The 22588-nt window shown below is 38.8% G+C and overlaps 1 protein-coding gene across 1 annotated transcript in view; it reads left to right on the top strand.

The window, feature by feature from the left end:
• NCAM2 (neural cell adhesion molecule 2) overlaps positions 1 to 22588 on the top strand; it is a 260790-nt gene that overhangs the window by 23109 nt on the left and 215093 nt on the right. Inside the window, exons 5-6 of the mRNA XM_025200916.1 lie at positions 2167 to 2304; positions 21918 to 22035. Coding sequence (XP_025056701.1) covers positions 2167 to 2304; positions 21918 to 22035 — 256 coding nt within the window. The remainder of the gene's footprint in view (positions 1 to 2166; positions 2305 to 21917; positions 22036 to 22588) is intronic.

The following is a 22588-nucleotide window of genomic DNA, read 5'->3' as shown; positions in this document are numbered from 1 at the left end:
CCCACAGACTGACCTGGCATATCAGCTCATATAATCCAGAGTGGGGGGAGGGGGGGGAGGCAGGGGTGCTCCTCATGGTCCAGAAATTTGGTAGCAGAATAGTAGACAGCACTAATTACTGTAACTCCCAGAGCTGTGGCAATTCATGCTGCCATGGCTAGTCCAGTGCCAAATTTCTGGATACTCGGGGATTCATATTTCCTGCATTTAAGGCACACCCCAATTTTTGCCACCTAATTATGTGCCAGAAAATATGGTGCATGCAAGAGTGCACACGTGTGTGTACCCACACACACACACCCCTCTAGGTTTTGACTGAAACTGAATGTTTATATAGAAACACGAATAAAATGTTGGTGAATGTAAGAATGGTCATACTTGTCAGATCAAAGGTCTGGCTCCAACAATAGCAAGAGTTTTTAAAAAGGCAGAGTAAAAGAAATGGGGAACATGTAGAATATTCTATCTACTGCATACTTTCCCAGTAACCTCCTGCTGTCATAAGTTTAGGGATGTGTCAAGCCTGAGGTTACACGTGACTTGTGTTTGTGCTGTGTTGCATTTAATATCTTTGGATAGACCACCGACTAGGATAGAAAGGATTATTTTCTTCTTCATTGTACAGTCTGATGATATTTTATTTTTTTAAATACACACATTTTCCGAAAACTGTATTTGTGATAAGACCATGTAGGATCCTTTATAGAACATATACAGTATGGCCATGATCCTGCTTTTGTTGTACTGTACATGGATGAATATACTTTGAAATGAAAACAGTCTATGAAATGTTCCCAAGCAGAATGAGTTGCTGAATTTTAGACTTGCATTGAAATTTTGTTTTTGTTTTTAATCACATTGGATAAAATCCTAGGCATGGTGAACTCAATTTGATACCTCATTTTGATAGTGTTAGGATTCACCCATTACTCTTGCTTTTCAAATTTAAAATGATTAGGTTAACTTGTCCTTGAAAAATATTGACTAATGTTTGAGGGAAGATATATGTGATTCATATAGCATGTATACACAGAGCATTTATTTTGGTTGAATGTAATATATGTATACTGGCAGACAAGGTTCTTTGGATACATCTGATATCTTTCATTACACCAACTCAAATAGTGGGAAAAATTCTTCTTTGTGAGCTTTTAGGTACAAATACCCTTCTTCAGGCTGAGGAAACATCTGCAGATTGTCTGTGCTCTTCCTGGATGAAATACTAAAAACACTTGAGGCCAGTATGCATGGGAGAGAGCCAGTCAGTGAAAATATAAATTGAGGTAGTCAATGGGTGAGAGAGAGGTCGGGGGAGAGGTGTCTGGCCCTGCTCGTGGTAAGGAGCGTTGCTCCATCCCTACCTGCCTGTACCCCCTAGGACTTTCCCAGGTACGCATACCCCCAGTTGATAACCCCTCTCCTGCAACATAATTGACAATTTTTGTCAATTGGTGAGAGATGGGGCAGGGGGGCGACGGGAGAAGGGGAATTAATATAGCTGGTAAATAGTAGAAAGGTTACTCTATCTATTGTTTACCAACTGTTTACCAGCTATATCCATTCCCTCTCACCCATTGACTACCTCAATTTACATTTTCACTGACTGGCTCTCTCCCATGCATACTGGCCTCTGGCATTTTTACTATTTCATCCAGGAAGAGCACAGACCAATTACAGATGCTTCCTCAGCCTCAGGAAGGGTATTTGTACCTGAAAGCTTGCAAAAAAATTTTTTTTCCAACTATTTGAGTTGGTCTAATGAAAGATATCAGATTTACCCAAAGAACCTTGTCTGCCTATGTCCTTAGACCAACACAGCTACAACCTATACCCCTGATTTTATATATATATATATCTATATATATCTATAGATATATATATAGATATATTGTATTTCTGTCAACACTGGAGTGGACGTTCTGGAGCAGCAACATGCAGAAGGATTGTTCAATTTCCAGTTTATATGGAAGGAAAATTCTGACTATATTATAACAGAACATAGAGCAGTGAGTTTAAGGGTTTAATAACTGAACTTCTAAGATTCAATTTTACTTTTAAATTGAAAAGGGTTTTGTTGAATAGCACTCTGATAATGTAAAACAAATTAGTATTCCCATCACTGCCTTTATTTACTAACATCACTTTATCCCTTACATGACTTTCTAGATCGATTTGCTATGTTAGCAAACAATAATCTCCAGATTCTTAACATCAATAAAAGTGATGAAGGAATATATAGATGTGAAGGAAGAGTGGAAGCTAGAGGAGAAATCGACTTCCGGGATATCATTGTCATTGTGAATGGTAAGAAATAAAATGTGGCATTTCTGAGATTGAATTGAGTTCCTGCTCTATTTATTGTAATGCATAGTTTTATCAGTTTATAAGAAATCTTGATTCTGCTACATATTGTAATAATTAACTCTGTTATATATTTTTTTTAAATCAACATACTGTTTACAAATTTTCCATTGGGTTACATTATATTAAATGTAAGCTTGACATACGTATGTCATACATGTATGGAAATGGCATCATGGAAGAAGACTGATGTAAAAGAAGATCCCATCTCCTTACACAATTTCAAATATGTTGTGAAAAAGGAGGGTTTTTTGGATTGTTTGTTTTTATTAAACCTTTACAGGAGGAAAGCAACTATTCTAAGACCAAAGTCCAAATTTTAATATGCAATATTTTACTTTGCTATTTATCTTTCAGTACTTGGTCACGTGTTGTTGTAAAACACTTCATTTTATGTAATTAATGCAGTTATCCAGCTTCAGAACTATTAATATAATTTTTATATAGTAGTATGGCTGAATTAACTGAATGTTTTATTTAACGTTGCCACTATTTTAAGTCATTATAAATGTTACCAATTTATTATAAACTCTAGAACAAGTAATATGAAATTGCGAACATAAAATTGAGTATGTAGCTTGACCTCAATGCTAAAGTTAGTGTCAGCACAGTAAAACATAAGTGAATGTGTTTCTCTTCCCGTGGTGGCCAGCAAAGATGCTGTCCATTTGCATGCTTTATCTAACTTAGGTATTTCTTTGTCTCCTGCTCCTTAAGGCTAAATCCTAAGTAGTGTTCACATGCTTATGTGGCCATAAGCATGTGAACACCATATACAATCATGTAACTGTAGTTTTTGGCACTTTTGTACTGTCTGAGATTCTGTTTCTACCTGTTGCAGAATTGGAGTGCTTTACGTAGCTATATGTCTGAAATGAAGTGGAGGCGAGTGGCTGTCACACTTTTTAATCCAATAACTTAGTGTTTGTCACTTGCCTAGGCAATGGCTCACCTAAAACGTTGTTGAACCTCTGTCCTGCTTCCCAGCAGGGTGCTCTTACCATTAGGACACAGGCTAGATATTATCTAGAGCTTGCTCTAGCCCTTCCATTGAAGATGGACACTGCATCTTGTATTTTATATTCACTGGATAAAAATAATAAACAACATTGGGATTGGGCCCTAGAGCCCAGGGCGTCTCCCATCCAGGACAGAATCCATCTCACTGACTTGCCTTCCATCTGGGTTGCCCTCCTCCCCACTTATCTCCCTCTCTTTGCTCTAGTGGGACATCTTAAATACAAAATGTTTATTTCCTGCTTGGGTACACTGGGAAATACCTATCGTGTGGCTTGGTGGGTAATATATTGTGTTTAGGAATTATGTAACCTAAGTTCAAACCCCTTCTGGGTGATGGGTACCTAGAAACCAGGTCATCTATCCTAAGAACTGTTGAATGAATAAGTATATGGGGTCCTCCTCTCCTGTTAAATATCTAGTTTTCCTCTAGATACATTTTCAGGATTTGCCATGTGTTTTCACTTGGGTGATTCTGTTTCTGTGGACACTTGTGCATGCACATACATGTGCGCACACGTGCATGCACATGCAAACCAGCTACATGGCCACCGTGCAGTCTAATGTGCAAGTTTAGTAAAGAAGTTCAGGATGAGTACACCTATCCTGAATCTCAACTGTGTTAAGTTGCAAAAAACTGAATTTGCTTAGCGACATAAAAGCCATTTAAGCATGTGAATGTAAAAACAAAAAAACAAGATCTGTCTTTTATAAGGGGGCTTTTTTTTTTTTCTGGATGCCTCAACAACCAGATTTTCTCATCTTTATGGTCATCTAAGTCCCAAAAATGCCATTTTTGCCCAAGTTGACGTTTTGTTCCCGGGCAGTTAGTCATATGCATGCGAACAGGTATGTGTACATCCAAAAATAGAAGGCCAGCCTGTACATAAGTAGCATTCACCCTTGGAGTTTGTGGCCCATGTAGTGTGTGGGGGGGGGGGGCATGCAGCTCCTAGCCACTCCAAAATTGGACAACCCTGAGGTAGATGACAAAATATGGTCATCTAGGCATCCAGAAAAGAATAGAATGCCATCCTTAGTATTTGGAATTATGGCTATACCTTGTTATTGAATGGCCTAATTAGCAAACCCTTAGATATATGAATAATAGTTTGAAATGTGAGCTAGGGATGAGTAACTATTATTTGTCACAAGTGTTTCTTAAATCCAATGTCTGAGAAGTAAGACATTTTAAACAAGTAAGCTTTATATTGTTTTTTATAGTAAAGAGAGGGGGAAGGATGATAAGTGAAAGCATGTTCTGCATGTCACATGAAAGAGTAGCATGTAGTTTCCTTTTACTTTGGTGTTTCGAAAAGGCAGATTGCCTCCCTCTTTCTTTGTGTGTATTTTGGTCCTGAACTGCACCTATTTATTGGGCAGATGCATTTCCTACAACATGGGTTTTCAACCTTTTTTAATAAGTGTACCTCTGGTGGCTGGAAAGCGGGGAGTGGAGTGGGGTGGGTAGCACTTGACCAGATGCGGGGCGGGGGGGTGATGGGTGTGCAGGGTGGTGAGTGTGAACTTTCCTCCCCCCTACATCCGGCCCTGCCCTTGTCCTCCCCCCCCCCCGGCCCTGCTCCTAAGAGATGGCAGCGCAGGGTGGTGAGTGGTGGCGCTCTGTCCCTGCCCGCCCATACCCCATAGGGCCTTCCCAAGTACCCCCAGGGGTATGGGTACCCCTAGTTGATAACCCCTGTCCTATAACATAATTAATAATATTTGTCTATATAGTAAAGTCTCTTTGCTCTGTGTGTGGGTGTGTAGTATTTAAATTAAGGTGAACAGTGTTCATTTTATACTGTTCCGTCTCTGCTAGTAGACACACTAAAACTCCACAACCTATACAGACTTTTAATATTCCAAGTTCCATATTTCATATTTGTCCAGTGCATTAGGTTTGATTTTTGTACCTTTTTTTTCACAAAATGAGGTTGTTGGACTCATGCCCATACCTCACCTGGAAATCCAGTGTATTCTTTTTAATCTGGTCTCTACCTTTCTACCCTGCTGGTAGCTGTGTCTCGCTACTCCTGACACATCTCTCAGGGTTACAGAGACATGCAAGCTCCTCCACCATATTAAAGTGAGAATACCTTCAGAGTGAGTGTGAGAGGTAGATTTTGGAAGGTGAGGTGGAGAGGCAGACCAAAACAACAATGTGCAGATAACATAAAAAGTGATCTGGAAGGGATACACAAAGAAGCAAGAAGGTGAAAGGAAATTGCACAGGCTAGGAAGAGATGGAAGGCTCTGTTTAAGGCAGTTATTGTCTCTTGAGGCATACATGTGCATGCTTTCCCTCTCAATTATATATAAACGTAGGACTATAAAACATTATAGGATTATCTTTATCATGCAGACATGTAAACTTCTACATAATTTATATATAAAAGGGGATTATTATATTTATATTATAAATGAGTGTGTGTGTGTGTGTGTGTGTGTGTGCATGTGCACATTTTTGTATGTATGCCTTGAATAATCATTTACCCTGTAGTACTTCATAAAGTAAGGAAATGAATACTAATAGTGCAGAAGTTGGACAGAGAAATAGACCAAACATTGTACGCATATTTTATTGTGGATATTAGAATGTGCTTTGTGAAGACAGGTAACTGAAGACCTAAACACTAGATTTATGCCTTCTTTATGAAGGGATGTCTTTTTATTTCCACTTTTATTTTAAATAGAGTGGCAAAGTGAAGTGTCATATAAGAACTGTGCCTAAATTAAAGCCTTGTATTAGTGAGTATGGTTCAATTCCTATAAGACTGCAACATTTCTAGACTACAATTTTGAAAACCAGAATAAAAGAGTTACCAGCTAAGCAACTTTAAAACCATTTCACTTTGTAGAATGGTATTCATTAAGGTCTACCTCCTACTTGATTTATTGGGATAACTGGCTTTTTTAGGATGAAGCCAAATATATTAAATCTGTCCCCAGAAGGCATTTAATGTTTAAAAAAGAAAACAAATTGCAGTGACCTGTAATGAAAAACAAAAATTACATACCTGGTTCAAGACAAATAATAGTTTTTCTAAGGACCAGTACAGTCTCCACACAGCTGCAGCCTGGCAGGTCCTCCCTCCATAAACTAAACATTAGAAAGGAGCTATGCAAGGGTTTTACATTTGCAGGGAAGGAATAGAAACTGCATGGATGAGAACCTGTTTCTTTACTTATTTACATAGAAGTATTCAAATTACTTGAAGTATTTCAAGTAGCGTGTCAACCTTTCAGATCCTAAGGCCTATTCTAGTCCCCTGTACCAGCCTATACCCATATTCTACCCCTTCCATATCCTTTAACATTACCTGCCACTTGCAGCCAATCTTACCCAACCCCATATATAGGTGTGCAACCTTTCTCACAGTCTAGTGTAGACATCCTGTAGCCAGCTCTACATGCTATCTCTGTAAGAGAAGCAGAATAGCCACATTTGCAGAGTACTATGCCCGGTATAATTAGCTTCCCAGTGGAGCTAATTATCCCACTCACATCACTATGCTAAGACAATTCTGTTGCTCCCTTTGCAGAGATTTGGACCCTTTATTACCTGGAATATTCATGAGGAGAGGGTTCTGAAGAGCCTCCCCTCAGCCTCCCTTATACCTATGCTACCATTGTTTGAGAACCGCTGGCTTGAGTTTTGTTAAGTTTTGTATTAACATTATCAAGAACCAGTTCTACCCAAAAGAGTCTTCCCTCTAAGATTAAGATCAAATATGACTGGACAGAAATGAAGAAATATGTGTAGGGCAGAAGTACTGGGTAACAACACAACAATAATACTAATGTATTTTTGCGTATACTTTTTACACGCATAATTCTGCTTGTTGTTGCTGTTGTATTTGAAGGAGAACTATCATGTGTCCCAGTGTCTCTAGTACAGTAAATGTCATGGAAGAAATGGGTTTGAGGGGGAGTTGAAGAATGGTGAAGTATCTTTAAATATTAATATGGGAAGGGACTAAAATCTGCCCATATGGTTCTATTCTCCTTTCTTAGAGTAAATGCATTGCCTTCCGAATTGGTAGTCTTCCTCTGTTACCTAGCAGGGGTTGATATTACAGAGGCAGATAAGTGCTTTTCTGAGATATGTGCATGGTATCAGTACAGGCAGTTTGTATTTACATTTATAATCACTTCGCTGAAATTGGAACAGAAAATAAAATGGTATAAAATAACAGAGGTAGGCACAATTCATAAAGGCAATGCTTGCAGCCTTTGTCAGGGGCTAGGACACTCATTTGGGAGGTAGGATATCTTGGTTAAACTAAGTCTCCCTTTTACCCAGAGCAATGGTTTGAACCAATATCTCATACTTCCCAAATGAATACCCTTTCTACTGGGGTAGAGACATGTTCTCTATCTTTTGTCTGTCTGACTCTGAATATTTTATATAAATTGTAAGCATTCCATTCACTGTCAGTCACAGAGACTGAGAATACACCATACTAGCCTACCCTAGAGCCCACTGGTGAAAATATTCACTTTGGAGTGTCAAATCTGCAAGTCTTGTCAAGGATGAGGAATGAATGGAATTAGGACTTCCATAGCTAAGGTGAACGTCCTAACTGAGAGTCCAACTTCATTGCTAACTGAAACAGGAACTATCACTAGCTATTTCTACTCCCACATAAACCTAATCTTTCATTTTCTTTGCTTTCATTATGAGTACCGAAACCTAAAATGTTCTAGAAATGACAAAATGAATTGCCCAATCCTGTACGATGCTGAGTATTCCAAGGTGACACTTACTTCACTGGAAGCTGAAGTAACCCATGGTCTGTCAGAAAGCTTAAATGTTTAGTATCTCAGGTCCTTTGTTAAAATATAACATTCATTGAAACAAATCTTTAAATGGTGTAACCTAGAGTATCTCCACTATAATCAACCATAATAACCTCTGTCTAAAAAAATATGTATGGACTTCTGATTTGAAGAATTCTTAAGACATGCAATTTCCATTTAAAAGAACTAGCCTTCTCTCCTTTATGGGAACAATAAAAGGAAGAAAAAAACCCCAAGGAAAAGCGTTCTTCAAGGTTAAAGAAAAGAAAAAAAACGCAAATAAAAAAAGATTTTAGTAAATATTGCTATGGATAGAATAGAGAACATTGTATTCTTCTTATTCTGTTGTTCAGTTATCAAGATTGATTCACTTATTCTTCCATTATGAAGTCTAAAATAGTAGCAAGTCATTGGCAGAGAAAATGAAAATGGTATGGTAGTGTTTCTTTTGAGCAGGTCTTTTGGCAACACAAAACTGTCTTAAAATTAGCTTGTGGACCACTTGAGGATTCCTTGTACATGGTGCCTTGGTCATGTCTATCTACAGGATAATTAATGGTTGCCAGATTGGTAAGCATTCAACCTAAGCTGTTTAACTACACTGGTGGCTGGTTATAGTAGAATTATGGGAAAGTTATGTTACTTAATGCCACCCTTTAGATGGTGTCGAGAACATGCTACAGTTTTCGCTGAACTGAAATTTCGTTCAGATTTGAGCCTAAAATTCAGTGCCTATCTCTATATTTTGGTTTTTAAATAAGCATCTTGATTTTTGTCAAAGTTCCTGGCCACCTGCAACTATCATTGATCAACTATGAGATGAAGCTTAGGAATCCAGACCAGAAAATATATGCTCTGTATTTCTTAGATGATGATAAGGGAGATATGTTTTGGGTTTGTTTTTGCTTTGTTTTTTGGGGGGGTTCCCCCTCAACAAACAAAGCTCATCCCATGTGAAAGAGGCCTAGTGAGAGCAGACTGAGTGCAAGAGGTCCCAGTGAGAGGGCTGTGTGGTATGTGTGTGGCTCGGTATGGGCTGAATGAGAGAAACACTGCACTGAGTTGGGCCCGGCCTCATGCCGAAGCATAGCACAACTTGGGAGAACATCAGCAAGGCATGGGACACAATAGGGGAAGGTAGGGCTCATGTGCTTACTACCCTTGGACATCAGGGTGCTCGAAGGGCAGCCTCCCATCTAATTAACAACTTTAATTTACATCAAGGCATGTTAGGTGAGTAAGGCAGGTGTCTTGCCCAAAGACAGGTGGGCGGGTCAGTACTGTGACTGGGCCTAGGAGTTTGCCCCCTGTTGCACCATACCATTGTAGAAGTTGTATCATATATTGAAATGTTCTGTGGATAATATACTAAAACTTACTTTAGCAGTAACTAATGCCTTAATAGATGAAAGGGGCAATTTAACCCCAATTACAGAATTTTTGGAGGAGTGGAATCATAAAGAAGGGACTAAATCAATTCCCTTCCAACACTTACCATTTTTTTACAAATTGATTTTTGCTACATTGAAAATAAAACACTCTTGCTTCATTACTATAGCAATGAGAAAATACTCTACCCTTTGGGTATAAATATTATCCTCTGCTAGCTTGTGCTGTTAGCATTTTAGAAATAATTTTCTTGTTTTTTGAGAGAATTACATGTTTATCTGTTGAAAAAACCTTTTTGCTTATTCTTAAATAGTGGAGAGAGGGATTTCAGTCTTAGAAGAGACCTAGGAGTCCCTCTAGTTGTTCAGCTAAAGGTATGCTAGGATCTGCCATGTTTTCCCCAGAGCCACCCCTCCTGCCATGCCACAAATGTGTGGCAGGAGACATGATTGTGGGATCCAGCATCAGACAGATCCTATCATGCCTTATTGCTGGTGGAGGGGGAGTCCAAAATTGTGATCCTAGGCTCTCCCTGCACTGGCATACTAGTAGCAAACTCCATCAGCTGACGGGACTCCCAGCCACAGGGGCATAGTGTTACTTAAAATTGCCAATAGCTCAAATTAAAAACGAAACCTTAAAAAGGGGGGATAATGCAAAATGCCGTGTTTATTGGTTACATGATGCAGATACATAAGCTTGGACACACCAGTCATACAAAGACATACACAAGCATACATACAAACAGACATACAGACAAAACCACTCTGGTAAGATGTTATAGTTACCATCAGATGTTACTCAATATTAGCACTGGATGGCTGGGTCCAGGCTTCTTGAGGGTGATAGGAGCGGAGGAAGAACAGACATGCATGCCTGTGCTCCATGAGGTTGCAGAGAGTGGATTCCCCATCTTGGCCTGTCTGCATCACACTTTTAGAGGGATTTCAAGTCTTTGTTCAGCATTGGAATTTTTCCATGCTCAGTCTTTAATTAGAGGTTGTTTCTTCTTGTTATCTCCGCTGAGGTCATTCCAGTAAAGTTGGTTATCTCCACTGAAGCATTGTGTAGTTGGTCTTGAAGCATTATGTCGTTGATCTTGAAGTATTGTGTAGTTCAAATGGCAGGGTATGCAACATTCCTTCTTCTTTGCACCTGATCACAGATGAGTTTGTCTGCCATCCATTAACTAGTTTACTGTCTGGTAACTTATACATTGGCACCTTGTTACTTACACAGTCAATTCAATTGTCTTCTGTTTTCATGCAAATAGTTACCATTCTTTCACCATTTGCCCTCTCACACAGACACTCATGTACACAAGGCATACAAAATTCATCCTCTCATGTCAAGCAGGGAAACAAGCATAAAATGGAGTTTTAGTTGTTTATACAATCATAGAGGTACTATCATCATTTAAACATAATAACTAATATGCAAAAATTCATTCTACATGTCCCCCCTTTGACCCTTCAAACAATAGTGAAGAATGGGTCACATTTTATATTTTTTGAGCAAATAGATATTTAGTTTCCAATAGTGACTCTTGGAGTTTTGGATACAACCATTTCATTCAACAACACACACAGCACATTATAAAGAACATTATTCCAAACAGTGTAAACAATATGATTACAGGGTGGAACAGAACATTAAGAAAATATCATATCAATGTAATATCATAATTTGGTTAGTTTGTTTCAGTACTCTCAAAATCTCTGAACCCTGGTGTGAAAGTTATAATACATAGTTGATTTTATTCTCGTGTTGTCTAATAAGATAACCAATTTGTGATTTTTTTTTTTTTTAAATAAAAAAAAAAAATTAAGGTAGTTTTGAGTCCTAAAGAGAAATGGAAATCAATTCAATATTCCATCTTCAGGGATGATTTTCTTTAAGACACTTGCACAGTTCAAAATACTCAGTAGAAAAGTAATAAAAACATGAGAATATGCTACAAAATTTTAACTAAAAAAAAAAAAAGCAACGTCAAAATATCATGACACAAATATATTAAAAATAGAAAAATAACAACAAATACAAATTAACACTTGTTCTTCATCATTGGTGTTTAACAGCCACTAGTCTTTTAGTTCATCAGTGTTCTTGGGCATCCTGTGGCTTTTAAATACATTTAATACATTAAATTTCACATACTACTGAATAACTTAACTGAAATATATGTACCCATTTGATTCTTTTTCCCAATTGTATTTCATATACCACTGGACTAAGACAGTTAATGATATGCACCAGTTCAATTCACTTGGAATCCAAAGTATGTTGTATACCCAGTTATAAATATATAACTTGATCATCAATTTTCCATAAAAATGGGTTGCCAATCTTTTCTTTTTAATTGTGCCAACCGTTTATACATTGTAGTTAGTGGTATCTCCCACATCATTAAACTGATTCACATCCATCACCAACTTCATGTGCCATACATTCTGTATTTTGCTTTAATTAATAAAGAGTTTTCTTACTACTTTATACAAATACTGATGTGCTAGGTTTATCAATTCTTGCTTTTCCTATAAAACAATGGGTTAATGCAGTTTTCACACATCCTGGTATGTTGATGTTATAGATAGTATCTAAATACAAATGAGATTTCCTTTATAGCCTTACAAACATTTTATCAGGTTGTTTACTGATTACATATATATTACTTATTTCTTTTTAAATGCCATTTTGCTAAATAACTAAACTTTATAACTTAAAACTTTCATATGAATTGCTGTTCTTTGTTTCAATGATTAGAACAACTTTCCTGTCCAATTTGGACGGAAGTGTTCTGGTCTGAGATCCACAGACAAATTCAATTTTTAAATCGGGGAGTCAGACACACTAAGCATTTGAACTATCATTTCCTGACTTAAACTACTTACTATGAGCTATAATTCTATTTCAGTTTCCAGTGAATATTTATACTGCACTGATGGGGAAGGGTTTGGTCCCTCAGTTAAGACATATGCCTGTACCTTGTTACATTTTAACCTTTTTCTCTTACCCAACTTTAGGAAATGCCTTCTTTCAATTTTCTGGGTTAAGCCTATCATTCACTCAATTCCAGCAAAATTTTAACAGCTGCTAACACCTTTTTTTCTAAGATACCTATAACCACACTATTTCTGGACATCTCACCCCCATTACCAATAAGAGTATACTTTTACACTTCTAGCAGTCTCTGCCTTGCAACACAGGCACAGAGCAAACACACAACACTGCTTTATTCTCTGCTTTGCACAAACACCTCAACAGTTTGTGCAAAGCTGCTTGCTCATTAGGCTCTACTTCTGTTACAAACATTTAGTTTCTAGCACAGAATTTAGTTTTCTCTGCTACTGACTTCCTTTCGGACCAGCATTTTCCTTAACCACCTCAGACAGTCTCTGAGATCAAATTACAACTTTCTTAAACCATCTTTCAACTGCATCTTTTTTCCTGCTCTAAAGCAGTCATTCTTAAAATTGTATTTTTACTCTTTCCTCCTACCTGTTCTAGCATTCAAACTTTATTAATCTCCTATTCTCTCTTTTCTTTCTAAACATTTTGTGTATCCTTTTTTCTTTGGCCTTTACGAAGGGTTTTTCTGTCAGGGTATGCTGAAACAGTGTGTGTGACAGATTACACACCACACTCAATCCCTTTGGAAGAGCTCTTCCTGCCTTCAGAAGGGACCTTTAAACTATGCCTTTGATAAGCTCACTTCTCTTTCCTGCCCAGAGTAACTTAAAGTAATTCTGAGCACTGATCTCTGTTTACACAGCTGTACCGTGATGTTTCCCTTAACAAGCTGTTACACTCTTGTAACAATCTTTGTCTCCTTTAGGCTCTTCACTGTTCCTGGAGAGGGGGGGAAGAACCAAGTTTTCCCTCACTTCCCATCACAAATTGTGTGCCTACTGCCAGAGTAGATGTCCAGTAACATTCCTTGTCTCTTTTTCATTCCTCTAACCATCTCTGATCTTTCTGAAGCTGCACTGCCTTCTGCCTTATCATAAATGCATTTGCAACTTACACTTTACAAACTCCACAGCAAACACATACCTGCTCTTGTCCTTTCTCAACGCTCTGCCTTACTACAAGTCTCAGGTAACCCTCTAGAACAGATCACTCTGCATCAACAAATTTCCTGATCGGTCTTCCCATGGTTATTACTGCCACTTCTTGGCTGGCAAACCCTGGCTTCTGCCTAAAATGTTTAATGATAGAATCACAGCAGACGTGACTGGCAGGCACATGCCCCTGCTTCAAAGTTAACTTCTTTACCATCCCCTGTAATATGATTCTCTTGTTTTTACTTAACTTTTTTTTCTGCTTGTTCCTTTAAGTTCTTGTTCTCTAACTGTACTTTTCATAGGGCAGTGCCCCTGCTGAAGTTACCCTTAAACTTTTCAAACTTGAGCAAGTTGTTTATTTGACAGAGCCACCTCTTCCTGACTATTTGTCAGGCAAAGGAAAAGATTTTTAGAAGCCGCCTATAATAGCCAAATCACTGCAGCTTCTTTTCTCATGGAATATGGAGGCTTATCAGACTATTCAACATATTTTCCAATTTTTTCTTTCAAATCAGTAATAGTGCAGGCAGGTAGTGAACTGCCTGTTCAGTTCAAGGGCTATGCCCAAATTTTGCAGGGTTTTTAGGGTAAGGATCCCTGGCTCTCAGTATGACCCTCCTGTACTATCTTTTTCTTAAACATGTTTTCTGCTACCTAGTGTTTAATCTCAGTTACCAATACCAATAGCCACAAAATCAAAACCATAAATCGTTAACAATCCTTATGTCAAAAACAGTCTAGCCCATAACCACAGTACAATTCAAACCTACAAAACCCCACGCACAGGCCAAGGACAATTCAAACCTACAAAAACTTTTTGTGCAGTTGGTCTAACCCAGAACCACAGTACCTGGCACTTCTACCACCGGGCGGTGTGCACACCTTTAAACAGACAAACAAATCAATAAGTGCAGCATTAAGCCACATACACCCCCCTTTGCATCCTCCACCAAAATGTTACTTAAAATTGCCAATAGCTCAAATTAAGAGCAAGACCTTAAAAAGAGGGAGAAGGGAAAATGCCGTGTTTATTGGTTACATGAAGCAGATGCATACGCTTAGGCACACCAGTTATACAAAGACCTACACAAACATATAAGAAAAACCACTCCAGTAAGATGGTATAGTTACCAGCAGATGTTACTCAATATTAGCACTGGATGGCCGGGTCCAGGCTTATTGAGGGTGATAGGAGCGGGGGAAGAACAGACATGCATGCCTGTGCTCCATGAGGTTGCAGAGCGTGAATTCCCCATCTTGGCTTGTCTGCATCTCACTTTTAGAGGGATTTCAAGTCTTTGTTCAGCATTGGGTTTTTTCCATGCTCAGTCTTTAATTAGGGGTTGTTTCTTCTTGTTATCTCAACTTGAGATCATTCCAGTAAAGTTGGTTATCTCCACTGAAACATTGTGTAGTTGGACTTGAAGCATTGTGTAGTCCAAATGGCAGGGTATGCAAAATTCTTTCTTCTTTCCCCCTTATCAAAAATGAGTTCGTCAGCCATCCATACTTAGTTTACTGTCTGGTAACTTATACATTGGCGCCTTGTTGCTTACACAGTCAACTCAATCTTCGTGTTTTCATGCAAATAGTTACCATTCTTTCACCATTCACCCTCTCACACAGACACTCAGGTACACAAGGCATACGAAGTTCATCTACTCATGTCAAGCAGGGAAACAAGCACAAAGTGGAGTGTTAGTTGTTTATACAATCATAGAGGTACTATTATCTTTTAAACATAATAACTAATATGCGAGAATTCTTACTACAATAGACTACACATGCATATTAGAGAGACCAGATATAAAGTTGTTATAGATTCTCCATATCTGATTTTTATAGCTGGTTGTCCTTTTTAAGGTGTGATAATTAATTTGCACATATAGCTGTCTAAATTAATTGCAGAATTAACCAGGTAGATGTGTAATATATGTAACTTGTAGAGGGGGCTGACTGATAGACTGCCTATCAAAGTATTAGTTTACTCATAGGTAGGGCAGATGAAAATGGCAATTTAAAATTAAGACAAAAGTTGAAAATTGGTAACATATCTTCATATTGATAAAGTATTGTTTTTGCTATAGCACAAGTTAAACTACATTATCAAATTAAATCTAGAGATTAGCTATAGAAGAAAAATCTGTTGAATAGTCAGTGTTCTGGTTAGATTTGGATGACAGTGCTTCTATTGAATATATTGATAGCTTGCACCCAAATTGCATTTTAAAATGAAGCTTATAATTCATGATAAGAAAAATCAGTGGTTTTCCTGAAAATGTATTATACTGTGTCTCTCTAAATTAGTGACAGTCAACAATAATCCTAAACCAGGGGATACTAGTATATTTACATGTCCAGTTGTAAGTGTTGTATAATTATAGATGCAACTTACTGACATATTATACCTTTTGAATATCAAATTTTAGGAAACACTGGCCAGAAAGACTACAATCTTTTCAGTGATGAAAAGGGATGATGTTATTGTACAGTTCTAGTTTGCCTCTGTGACCAAAAAGACAATATAACTGGAACTATCTGTCTGAAGCCCAAAAGCTGCGTTATTCTCTTCTGCCTTTAGTCATTCCTTCAGTAACTTGATTTATAGATGACACACCTTTTTCTCTGGAATTTGCTTCAAAATAGAAGCTCTAAAATATACATTTTGTACAAGTACCTGATTTTTCTTTGATTGACAAAAAGGCTGTTAGAGCACTGTATATGGAATTTCATTGGTTACCTAAAATAAGTCTGCCCACCCCCCAGGCCTCTAATACTTGAAAAGATGTTTATATGCTCTCTACCATATATGACAGTATACACACACAATAAAGCCCAGGAATTCAGTATTCTTCATGGGCTGTGCTGTTATAGGGACATTTTTCTCACTAAAGTCAGTGACAACATGCTCATTCACCTCATGGTGAAGCCCAATATATGCAAACTTGTTCCGTGTCACAGGGGCTTAGGTATGTGAAATATGTTATACCTTTGAAGGGCACAAATCTAAAACTCTGTGTCACTAGCATAATGGATTAGCATTAAAATATTCTAGTGCCATTTTATTTGTCTCTTATTTAGGTGTCTGGCAGCAGAGTTAGAATTTAGAATTTCTAGCTAGTAAGAATTTCTGACATTTGGATGCATGAAGATATGCAATGTGTATACATTTATATCAGCAATGAGCTCACCTTATTATATCCTCTATGTAATATATCCCATTGTGTTTCTGTGAATGTTTTGTTCTTCACCAAACCAAAAAAGCTAATGTAAAGTTTCCTAACTGTGTTTTAAGTGTATAGTTAGGGTGTGCAACTGCCTACCCCACCACTGCGTCTGCACTTCCTTCATCTCCCCTTTATAGCCTTGGGCTCCTCTCCCCCACCCCCTGCCCTCCTCTCTTCTCCCAGCCTCTTCTTTCCCCCCATCTCCCTGCCCTGCAGTCTCTACCCCAGGTCACTTACTCTTGCTGCCAGCCTGGCAGGCTCTGCTCTGCTGCAGCCTGAAGCACAGAGCATGACCCCAGCCTGACCCTATAGCAGCAATGTGGAGCCATGGTGGGCGGGGTGAGGACAGGGGACTCAAAGCCATTCTGAGGATAAGAGACATGAGGGGGAGGGCTTGAAGCTTTAGAGGAGTAGGCACAAGGGAGGGTAAGTGGGGAAGGGTACAGTGGCAGAGGGCTAGCTGTCACCTCTGCCTTCCCCAAAACCTGCCCCTTTACTGCCTCCCAATGTTTGCCCCTTACTGCCTGTCTTCTGCCATTGTTTTCCCTGCTGCTGTGGTAGTTGGGATAAATTTAAGATGATTCTCCAATAATTAGGTTCTATACATGGAAAAAATATAACATTTATAAATTTTCCATGTATAGAATCCAATTATAAGTGAGGGGTGGTCATCTTAAATTCTTGGATTCAGGAAAATAGAATAATTCAATGCATAGAAACTGGAACTGGATGATGTTCAGATGCAAAATAGAAATGGATTAATTTTCTTGGGCGATCATTATGGTTTTTATCATTTCAACATAGTTACTAACTGAGCCATTTTTTAAAGTTCTATGATATGTATATATTTGTAACTGCACAAACACTGCTTTTGTGTATTTTTTTAAATTTGGTACCAAAGTTCATTATTCCATATATGGTCCTAATTCTGACAATGAGCCTATTTTTACCTAATAATCAAGAACACCTGCCCTGTGAAATGGTAGCCTAAATTGGCCTTCTTTGAATGTATTTTATTCTGATTGAGACTTACCAAGAAAGTTAGGGTTACCTAAGCTATTTTCTTTTTAATTGTTTCTATGGAGAATTAAGGCAAGATTTTTTTTGTCCCTGAGTTTATAAAGGTTACATTTCAGATGGTCCTTTGATTAACAGTTTATTTTTAGTGTATTCCACTAAAGGTGAAACTTTAGCAACGTAGATGATAAAAATAACACAAGAATTGGTGTAAAGTTTGTAGCTGGCAATTAAAGTAACATTTAAATTGGATTCTCTTATTGAAATTTAATGATCAGGTATTTTGTGCCATTGGAAATTCTGCTGTAGTGCATGTGCAGTGAAAACAGCAGTTTTAAAAATAAATAATGCGAAAAACAAGGCAAAAAGACACGCTACATGTCTGTAAAGAAAACATCAAAATAGTTCAGACAGTCTATAATATGCATGGTTATGCTCTCTTTCATTTTTAGCAATAAATATATACTGTGACATCCTGAATCCGTTGATTTCAATGGCAAATTTTATATAGGCTTCAATAAGTCCAGGATTTCACCATTATGGTTTTAGTCTGAAAGGCAAGAAACTGGTTGTGGCTGTCAGTTTCTGGTGAACAAGAACAATCTTAAGTGTATAGGTTTACATTTCTTTACCCTGGTCAGTTTCCCTCTTTAGCATCGCCTTGACTTGAATGTAAGTTTTAGGACTGGGCCAAAGATAACATTCAAGATTTCACTGGATGTATGGAAAAGTCCAAATATTTGTCATTCTTGACCCTGAAAGGGAAAATAATATCTGCTTGAACACTTGAAATGTTTATATGTGATTTATTGAATTGAGGCTGCAACCATAAAATCCTAAACGTGGCTAGCAGAAAAATGGCTGTTGGTCTGCAGAGAGCTGGTTTATCACCTTGGTTCTTCCATAGGTCCATGGGCAGGAACACATTACAAAATAACTGAAATATACTTTGCATTTGAAAACATATACCAACCATGGAACTGGTCCAGTAAATATACTATCCACAAAGATCCTCTCTTCCTTAAACATTATTAAGCACTTTCCTAGTGGTATGTTGCCATATAAAATAAGTTTCCAGTCATGGTAGAAAGTAGTCTATATAATTTTGGTTTGTTGACACGCTAGTCCATGAAACTAACCCCCACTATATAGAGGTCATATTGGCAATGCATTGGAGAAGTTATAGAATGTTTCCTTTTAGAGAGATGATTTATTGTCATCAATTACTCTTAAGTAATAAGCACAAGTCAGTAAGGATAGTGAGCTGGGATAGTTAAAGTAGTCATTGGTTTACAGAGGTAAGCCTTGATTCCCTTCTGTGCCTAAGTGTGGCAGAACACTTGTAGTGCCTGCCACTTCAAGGGCTGAATCAAGCAGCCAGCAGGTGCTTGATTGTGACAGCCATTTTGAGACCCTAGTATATAAAGGCTGCAGTCTGCTGCTGCCAGCCCAGGCAGAAACATTGCTTAGCTAAGCTGCAGCCAGTGGTGGGGCTCCTAGTGGTGTGGGAGCCCCCAGGAAATGTCACACCAGTTACTACCCTGGTGAAAGGCAGGTTGGGGTGCCTTAACCCTTAACCCCCACAATACTGTGGGTGCAAGGGGGCCAGGCATGGCTACAGCCACCTGAGCCCAAAGAGGATGCAAGACTCAGGAGGGGCCAGTCACAGTTGCAGCCACCTGAGCCTCCACAGGGGAGGGAAACCCTGGAGCCCTGTCGGAGGGGGTAGATGTGTAACCCCAGAGAGGGGCGGTAGTGGGGGCCTGGGAGAGGGTTTAGTAAGGCTGAGGGTCAGCCTCAAGGGCAGCACATGGGCCAACCCCTGGAGAGCAAGTTGAGGGAAAGTGTGCGTTACAGAGGGCTGGGATCTCAGTGTGTGGGGCGGGGGGGCCCAGCATGTGTTTATGTATGTTTATGTAAAGATGCCCTGAGAAGGGACAGGACAAGTTTGGCCCAGATGAGGGTCATGGGAGAAGCCCAAAAGACTGTATATCTGCCCCCCAAGGTGTGATCCGGATAAAGCCTATGGCCTACAGGAGCCGCTCCAAGAGGGAGCAGGGCAGGACAACTTGTTGATGCAAGAAAGATACCCTAGTGAGAGGAGGGTAGAATGAGTATGTGTGTGAAAGAGACCTGAGAGTGAGGGCTAAGCATGGCCCGGCTCTGGGCTGGGAGCATAATGACACCGTGGATGCCATCTGCGAGGCATGGGCTGCGCCGTAGGGGAGGTTCGGAGCCGCAGATATCACCCCCTGGCATCGGGGCATGTAATGGGCAGTATCCTGCATTTTACCACCCGTTTTGAGAACAGTAAAGTCATGGCAGGTGAGACTGGGCAGACTGCCCCATAGATAGGTGGGTGGACCAGCATGAGACCTGGTCTCAAGAGCTGCCCCCTATCACACTAAGCAAACCTTAAGTAGAGGGAGGAAGTAGACCGCTCCCTTGTTCTCACCCACCAGCACTGGCTTAAATTAAAGGTGCAGAGGGATGATTTTAAAGTAGTCTGGTGGTAGAACACCTAGCTCTTTTGAATAGCAGAGAAGTGGACTTGGTGAAATCTTTCATTCCCACTCTCTCCTCTCCACTGAAACAACCCCATTCTCACGCCCATATAACTTTACATTTCTGCATGCTCAAAGATAGCATTCCACTTCAGGAGGTGTTAAAGCCCAGCAAAGAATGGTGTGAGCTTGGTGGACAAGAGAATCCAAGATTAAGGTCTTCTGATATACTTGCCTGTTCCATTAAAGGCAACAAATCTATGATTTTGGTGGACACATCAGAAATAAGATAATTCAGGGGTTGTCAACTGGGAGTATGCAGGAAGGCCCTAGGGGCTATGTGTGGGCAGGTGGGGACGGAGCACATTCACCTACCACCCCATGCTGTCATTTCCCAGGAGAAGGGCCTGGAGTGGTGGGGGTGAGGGCAGCAGCACCCTTATGCAGGCGGCACAGGTGCTGCCTGAACAGCCAGACACGGGGAGAGGGGAAGGGAAAGGTTGTACGTGGTGATGGCTGTTGCCACCCACCACCCTGCACTGCTGCTCCACGTCTGGCCATGCCCCCCGCCCCCCATTCCACATCCGGCCACTGGGGGTACACTTATTAAAAAAGGTTGAAAACCCCTGGGATAGTTGATACCCAGGTACCCAGGTAAGAATATTATAATAGTATAATAGATAATTTGAATACACTTTGAGTAGAATGCTTAATGGAAATTAAATTTTTTACCATCTCCCTTAAGTGTATGCTTGTATCATAACATTAATATCACAAAAAAATATTAAATAACAACTTCAGCTTTATTGTCCCTTACACCTGCATTTTCATTATGTACATTAGTGAGGATGTTCTGTGCAAACTATTATTTAAGTAACTCCATCCTATCAAAAATAGGCAGACATTTTCAGGATACAATTAGAACTTTTGAAAATATAATTTTAGAAATCTATTGTGCATGCAAGCCTATCACATTACACCATTTTAGGCTGATGATATTTCTGTCCAGAAAATATACTGTCGTTTGTTTAAAAAAATTAAGTATGTTTAATCAAAAAGAACATTACAGCCTTGCACCTAATTTAAAAGTGCTGTCTCACATCAGTGCATGGTTGGGCATCAATTACACAATTGCATAAGAGAGAAGAAGAGAGAGACGTTTTTATTTGAGGTAGTTAAATTAACACTAATCAGTATCTTTGCAATGACATGCACATGTGAGCTAAGGCTAGCAACACTTTAAATGCTTATTAAAGAGAGTGAGATGCTTATCTTGTCTTTGTTCTTATTTAGTTCAAAAGAAGCCATGCCAAAGTATCTTGATAACATTTAAGTGGAATCCTCCTGGCTACATTTTACACAGGAACTACAGTAATGCAGATAACTTTGTGGCAATTAATACTGTAGCCTGAATTCAATGTATGTTTGTAAATTAAAGATTATCAAGAATTGCTCTATTTAAAGTTTTCACAGCTATAATAGAAATATCATATTTTTAATTGGCTGACCTCACATGTACTGTTCACATTTTTTAGTTCCTCCATCAATTACTGTGCTACAGAAATCCTTTAATGCCACAGCAGATCGGGGAGAGGCAATTGCTTTATTCTGTAGAGCCACTGGATCTCCTGAACCTGAAATCATCTGGTATAGGTAAGTTTAGTTTATATCTCTGTACCAGAAAGGTTTAAAATATGGTAGGAGCGTATATATTACTGAAATAAAAATACAGTGTTCTACCTCTGTTTGTCTCATTGGCAGTTTGAAGAACATTGATGACAACATTTGCTATTAAGATACCAAAAAACAAAGTCAGTCCTAAGAAACAAGTTGCTTATTACAATTTAAATTGCACTCTGGTTATCATCAAGCCAGAGAAACTGGAAATGTAATTAAAAAATATCAAGAATCAGTTTTAAAAGTAGTTCCTTTTGAAACAAGGTGGAATAAATTAAAGTGGTATACTAGTGACTTAAGAACAAAACAAATAAAAACAGAAACCATTTCTTAATTTCTACATGTGAAATTTCCAGTCTTTGATTGTATTTGAAACTAAGATGGCAAAATGTATAGATAAAACTTGTATACTATAATTTTACAGAGTACTGTGTATTATAGTGTACAATGTAAAATAAAGGTCTTGCTTCAACTGATAGTTTTCATCTGATATTCAGTGGCAGGTCTCGCATTTGGGTATTCTGTTACT

Source organism: Alligator sinensis, unplaced genomic scaffold (genome assembly GCF_000455745.1).
Source record: "Alligator sinensis unplaced genomic scaffold, ASM45574v1 scaffold382_2, whole genome shotgun sequence".
Classification (NCBI taxonomy): domain Eukaryota; kingdom Metazoa; phylum Chordata; order Crocodylia; family Alligatoridae; genus Alligator; species Alligator sinensis.
This window is presented reverse-complemented; position numbering and strand designations above follow the sequence as displayed.